The sequence below is a fragment of the Rutidosis leptorrhynchoides genome, chromosome 4, assembly GCF_046630445.1.
Source record: "Rutidosis leptorrhynchoides isolate AG116_Rl617_1_P2 chromosome 4, CSIRO_AGI_Rlap_v1, whole genome shotgun sequence".
Taxonomy (NCBI): domain Eukaryota; kingdom Viridiplantae; phylum Streptophyta; class Magnoliopsida; order Asterales; family Asteraceae; genus Rutidosis; species Rutidosis leptorrhynchoides.
In genome coordinates, this window is record NC_092336.1 from 184,314,691 (window position 1) to 184,321,353 (window position 6,663).

The 6,663-nt window shown below is 37.6% G+C and overlaps 1 protein-coding gene across 1 annotated transcript; it reads right to left on the reverse strand.

The window, feature by feature from the left end:
• Positions 1-523: 523 nt before the first annotated feature.
• LOC139844048 (uncharacterized protein At3g17950-like) lies at positions 524-1,373 on the reverse strand. Its single transcript, XM_071834257.1, has one exon. The coding sequence runs from the start codon at positions 1,327-1,329 to the stop codon at positions 727-729; it is 603 nt and encodes a 200-aa protein (XP_071690358.1). The 5' UTR covers positions 1,330-1,373; the 3' UTR covers positions 524-726.
• Between the last annotated feature and the right edge of the window lie 5,290 nt (positions 1,374-6,663).

Genomic DNA, 6,663 nt, shown 5'->3' on the forward strand with positions numbered 1-6,663 from the left:
TTGGGTTATTCAGGAATGGTAGGAATGGTGATTTTTAATTGGATGTACCCCTTTCCCTGAAGGAGTCACCCGTTGTGGGTCTCGAACCAACAACCATAAGGTTAAGAGCCTTGCATATTGTTGTATGCATTGCGAGATAATTTTATCCTTTTGTTGATTTGGTTTCTAAATTTGCCTGTACATGTGCACACAGACATACCAGCGTAAGCAAATCGCCTGCATATTGTCAAACTTAGAGAATCTCGGGAGCTTCAGTAACACACTAACACTACGAGCTATACCGAATCCACAATGGCCTTTGGTTATGTTCAAAACATCTCGTTTGGCTATGTCTAACACTAAGCGGACTGTAAGTGAAAAGGAAATCATCACAGAGTAAAAGAAACTGGCAGTTTGATAGAACAATTGGTAAATCTTGACTAAAGATGCCAACAGATTAATAAAAAATAGTTCATCAAATGAGAGCTAAACTAAAAACTCAGAGACAAAAACAGCTCATGTATAGTTTAAATTCCTTACATATGTGAGCTTATAATGTAAAACACCTGCAGATCTAATACAATGATCAAACAAAAAATGAACAATTATGAATCATTTATAACCAGGCAATTATGATAATAGTTCTAAGAAATAATCATAAATCAGTAATAATATTATTAATTGAATCAAATACTATACATAGATACAAACTACTACTGTAAAACCTAAAAATTGGACTACCAAACCCTAACCACCACCGCCGCTACAAATTCCGGCAAAGGAAACCGAAAACCTACAAAACGAACAAATCGACGTCGTTCCATCATCACCGTCACACTCCATTCGTTGCTGCGGTGGTAAAACCCTACCATCAGCAAACAACATTCCTTCACTAACATTCCGATCACCAACCGCAACAGCTTCACCGCCAAACAACGCTTCTTCACCAAACCGCCGTTCAACTTCCAGAAACTCACCGAGCGACGACGGTTTCAAATCATCTCCGCTACACAGCCACCACCACCGGCGTCGCCGTAACCGCTTCCTCCGTCGTTCGGTGATCAGATCTACGGAGCTGTTGTTGTTGTTGTTCCGACGACGTCGTCGCCACGGGCCGGAAGCTGCGCCGGAGGTAGTGGTGGTCGGAGCCGGAGTGCCGTCGCGACGTTGTGACGGAACGCGGAATGTGATGGTCGGAAAAGTGGAAGCGACGCCCATGAGTGTGCCTAAACTTGTGCTCCGGTCATGGAAGAAGGATCCGGTTGATTCGGTGTCCAGATCAGAAGATGAGATTGAAGAGATTGTGGGAGATGAGAGTGGCGGTAGTAATTCCATGCCTGGATCTAGCATTTTTTTTTTATTTTTTTAGTTTTTAAATGCGATGATGATGATATAATATATGTATAGGTTTTTATGTGTATATATCGGTATAGAAATCGAGGATAAATTGACTGATCGGTCATCATGTGAAGAGGTGTTGTCACATGTCAGAAAGATGATGTGGGGTTGGGGCGTTTGAAACTTTGGCCAAAAGTGGGGTTATTCTAATTATTTTGAATTCTAAAATGTGGCTTTTGAGTTTGATTTAAACAAAGCTTTGTAAAGTTATAATGATCATGTTTATCACTAATCAATCAATTATTGAAATTACAATTTTGTTAACTGTTTAAAGGGAGAAAAAAAAAATGGTTCAACCTGGACAGATCGACGTATAGTAAACCAGATTTTCAGCTCCGTATGGTTAAACCGAGACGGAGAAAATCAAACCCCGACACGAAATGAAATCTTTTTGATAATCTCGGTTGGCGTGCTGACGTTAAAGATGGTAAAACAAGTTACTGTCGTTGAACTATATTAACGATTTTAGTTTTTGTATGTACAATCTATTAACCGCCACCACAAATGACTGACCACTATGTACAATATATTTAAGTGTGCTAATGACAACTCTAAGCATTGTCAATAGGTTTTCTTTCGAATGTTCGGAATATATATTATATTTATTACGCTTAAAGGTGCAAAATTTATTAAGTTAATACATATATTATTATGTATGTGTTTAACACCTAAGACCGCTAATAACCAGGCGTCACTTTTTGACGTCAAATTACGTGGATTCACATGTGTCATCTATTTGACGCCCCTGACGCCCCTAACGCGGCGTCAAAATTTGACGGAATGGGGCGTCAGTTACAAATCTGACGGAAGGATAAAGTTGTGTCAAATTTTGATGGACCAATCAGATTTTACCACTTATTTTTATATATTATTAATTATTATATTTTATACCTAATTACCAATAATATTTTACCACATCACCACCACAATATTTAACACTCAAATTTGACACTCCCCTTTAAAAAACTTCATCTCTTGACCTTAACACATCATCGAAAAATGCACTACTTGCCTTTAACATGATAGTTAGGGTTAGAAATAGTCTAAGTGACACAATTATAATTGTAACCTTTGTAAATTGAAAGAAAAAAGTTTTAAGATTCCTACTATTGAACGTTTTGATGTGCCATTCATAGTTTTTATCTTTAAACTTTTGCTTCTTCCATATATCATAATGCTACTGGGCATGATTATTGGTATGAAAAAAATGGTAGGAGGTAGAAAAAAAAATGATAGGACCATAATTCATTACTCCAATTAAAAACACGTAAACAAATGTAACAATAGAAATGCCAGAATTTCAAAACAATTTGAATACTCAAGGTTCAATAACGACATCTGATGTTGTTTTCTAAATCGTACTCCGTATGAAACTAAAGGACTCTTTAAGTAAATAAGTACCCCGGTTATCCGGGTATTCGGTGCATACGAAAAGTCAATGACTCGTTTTTCAAGATGAGAATTTACTAATGCGATTTTCTCCCGACACGTGTCATAGATATGATCGGTTAAGTGGTATTCCAATGCGGACCCCGTCGAGACTACTAACTTGTTTAAAAAAAAGTACTCGTTTAATAATGGTTATAGCATGTTAGAAATAAATCACATATGTGTTTACATAAAAGCCAAATCTACCTAAAAAAAAGTTAGTTTAACATGTTACGACTTCTACTGTTGTTTTGGGCCAGATTAAAAGTTTTTCTCGAGGCACATCATGTGGTAGGGATGGTTTACGTGCACAACACCTTATGGATTGCTTGAGTGGTGCTGCTGTGGCAGTCTCGGATGAGTTGGTTGGCTCTATTACCGGGGTCGTTAATCTCTTTCTAGCTGGAAGGTGCCCTATGGAATTAGGAGAGTATATAGCTAGTGCTCCCCTCACACCGCTTGTCAAGCCCGGCGGGGGTCTTCGTCCTATAGCTGTGAGTACTGTTTGGCGACGTCTTGTTTCGAAGGTTGGCGCTGCTATGGTTGGCCAGTCTTTGGGAAGTTACTTCGATGGTCTTCAATTTGGTGTTGGGGTTTCGTCAGGTGGCGAGGCTATTCTTCATACTGTGAATCGGTTGATTGAGGATTGTGGCTCTGATGTTGGCCTCTCTATGTTATTAGTTGATTTTCAAAATGCATTCAATCTAGTTGATCGTACGGTCATGTTACGTGAAGTTCGCCGCCTTTGTCCGAGCATTTCTCGGTGGGTTGAATTTTGCTACTCTAATCCAGCCAGATTGTATTATGGGAACCACACCTTATGGTCTTCTCAGGGGGTGCAACAAGTTGATCCCCTTGGTCCGCTGCTTTTTGCTTTGATCTTACAACCCTTGGTTTCTAAAATCAGAGATAATTTTGAGGTTTGTCTTCAGGCGTGGTATTTGAATGATGACACTATTATTGGGGACACTTTGGTGGTGGGGAAGGTTTTGCATTTGATTATGGAGGATGGGCCTCGTTTTGGGCTACATCTCAACGTTGAAAAAACTGAAATTTTCTGGCCTACGGAGGACCCTCGCAGCAGGCAAGTAGGTGTCTTTCCTCCTAATATTGCTCGACCTTTAAAGGGTGTTAAGTTGCTTGGGGCCCCCGCAAGTTCCGATCCTGGTTTTTGTAGTGAACTGGTGATGCAAAGGGTGACCAAGTCCATTGCGCCTATGGATAAGGTTGCTAAGCTTGATGATCCTCAGTGTGAGTTGTTGTTGCTTAGGGCATGTACGGGAGTTTCTAAACTCTACTTTACCTTGCGTACTTGTCCTCCTAGTATATTTGAGGCGGCTCAACGCGCTTTCGATGGAGCCCTTCGATCTTCCTTGGAGCGTATTGTTACTGCTTCAGGGCCTGGGTTTGGTGATTGGCAGTGGCGGCTTGCCACCTTGCCATTTGCATTTGGAGGGCTTGGTGTTTTTTCTGCGGGAGATGTTCGTCATTATGCTTTTCTGGCTTCTCGATTACAGTCTGCTGGGTTGCAGACCAAGCTCCTACGTCATGCGGGTATTGTTGGTCTTGGTCGTGCTTTTGAAGATGCATTAGGTCTGTTTAATAAAACGGTTGGGTTTGATATTTTAAGTAATCCGAGTGAGGTCGCTGCCCCAATACCCATGAAGAAATTGGCAGATGTTTATTTCACAAAGGTTACTGCTTCTGCAGAATCCTCTTTTTCGTTATCTCCCCGACAATCGGCCTTATGGAAATCACAGCAGGGTGATCACACCTCTGATTGGCTAAGGGCAGTCCCTATTTTGGGGTTGGGTCTGACGATGAACGCAAAGACTTACCGATGTGTGTTGTGCTACCGGTTGGGTGTTCCATTGTTCTCTATCTCGACGGCATGCTCTGCCTGTTCAAGGGTTTTTACTGGGGATATTTTTGGGGATCACGCGGTGTCTTGTGCTGGTTTGGTGGGTATTAAGCATCGACATAATGTTGTTCGGGATTCACTTGTTGATGTTTGTTATCGATCTGGGATTTCAGCGAGGAAGGAGGTTGACATTGGGTTGTCTGGAGAGAACGACAGAGCCCTCAGACCTGCAGATGTGTTACTTTATTCCTGGGATTGTGGTCGCGATGTTTGTGTTGACTTGACAGGGTCTTCTCCTTTGACACAGTCTGGGCTTTCTGACTTTGTCCCTGGACGTGCTGTGGTTGATGCGGCTCGTCGGAAGCGGGTCAAGTACGGATCTAGCTGTCAGGCGATTGGTTATGGTTTCATTCCTTTCTCATTTTCTTCCCTTGGGGAATTAGAAATGGAGGCTGTTTCTTTGCTAAAGCGGGTTCAGAAGAGTTCGATGGCTCAATATATTGGTGCCGGTGCTGCTGTTCATATTTTTACTAGGATAGGTTTTGCTATTGCTAGAGGTGTGGGGGCCCAGATTGTCTCTAGGCTTCCCACTAATTTTTTGTAAGTTTTAAAACTTTTAAGTTTATTATTATAATAATAATAATAATAATAATAATAATAATAATAATAATAATAATAATAATAATAATAATAATAATAATAACAATAATAATAATAATAATAATAATAATATAGATATGGATAGTCAATTTTGGTGTATACATATAGTCAATTTTGGTACATAAAGTATGTATTTTTATATTGAGATTTTAGGCTATAAATACTCATGAATGCAAGCATTAAACTTACACCATTTCTCACACTTACAAAGTGTTTCTTTCTTTCTCTCCATTATTATCTTTGTTCTTACACTTCATTATTAGTATTCTTAATCAAGAATCAAACCACTAAAGGTAGTTATAAGCCTACTGAATTATAACACGTTATCAGCACGAAGTGCTCCGTATAATCAAGGTTTATCTAAGCAAGTACAAGTCACTAATCAAGGTAATAATAATAAAAAAAATTCTTTAACGCTATCTTCTATTATTTATTAGTAAGGTAAATATTATTATCATCATAACTAACATTTATATTTATGTTATTTAAGTTATATATGGTCGGTTATACCGCATGAATTATATTTCTGTAATCTAACTTTTATTAACTTCACTAACATTTACATTTATGTTATTTAAGTTATATATGGTCGGTTATACCGCCTGAATTATATATCTGTAATCTAACTCTTATTAACTTCACTAACAGTTATATTTATGTTATCTAACATTTATGATTAATTATGCAATTAATCATTATTTATTTCATGCATACTAATGTTTATTCTTAAATTTTATTATTTATGCATAATATGTTTATTCTCTTAATCTTCGTATTTATACTAAACGTATTTATACTAAATGTATTTATAGTAATCGTATTTGTACTAATAAAATTCTTTTATTAAAATTATTATTAATACAACGAGTACATAACAGTCGTTCACGTCAACTAACAGCGTTACAACGGTCATATATACATAACGGTTGTTAACGTCAACTGACGACATTACAACGACTATATTTTTCAAATATAAAATAAACATCTCCGTTTTCACATTTTCACAAATCAATCTTCATTTTCTCAGATTACCACTCTCAAAAAGTTTTTTTTGTAAAGATGATTCACACAAGAATGATTTTTTCTATTGTATTGGTTATACTAACTATCATCATTGTTGCTAATATACCACCGGGTGAACCTATATTCTATCCTGCTCTTGTGGTTTTATCATTTGTAATCATGTCATTATTCTGTTGTTTGCTACTTATGAATTTAAAATGATTCTAATTTCATTTTATTATTTGTCTATGAATAGAAGTAGATTATGATTATGATTTATGTTGTTCATCTTTTTGATAATAGAAAATGTCGAATTTAAAAAGGCTCAAATTTGC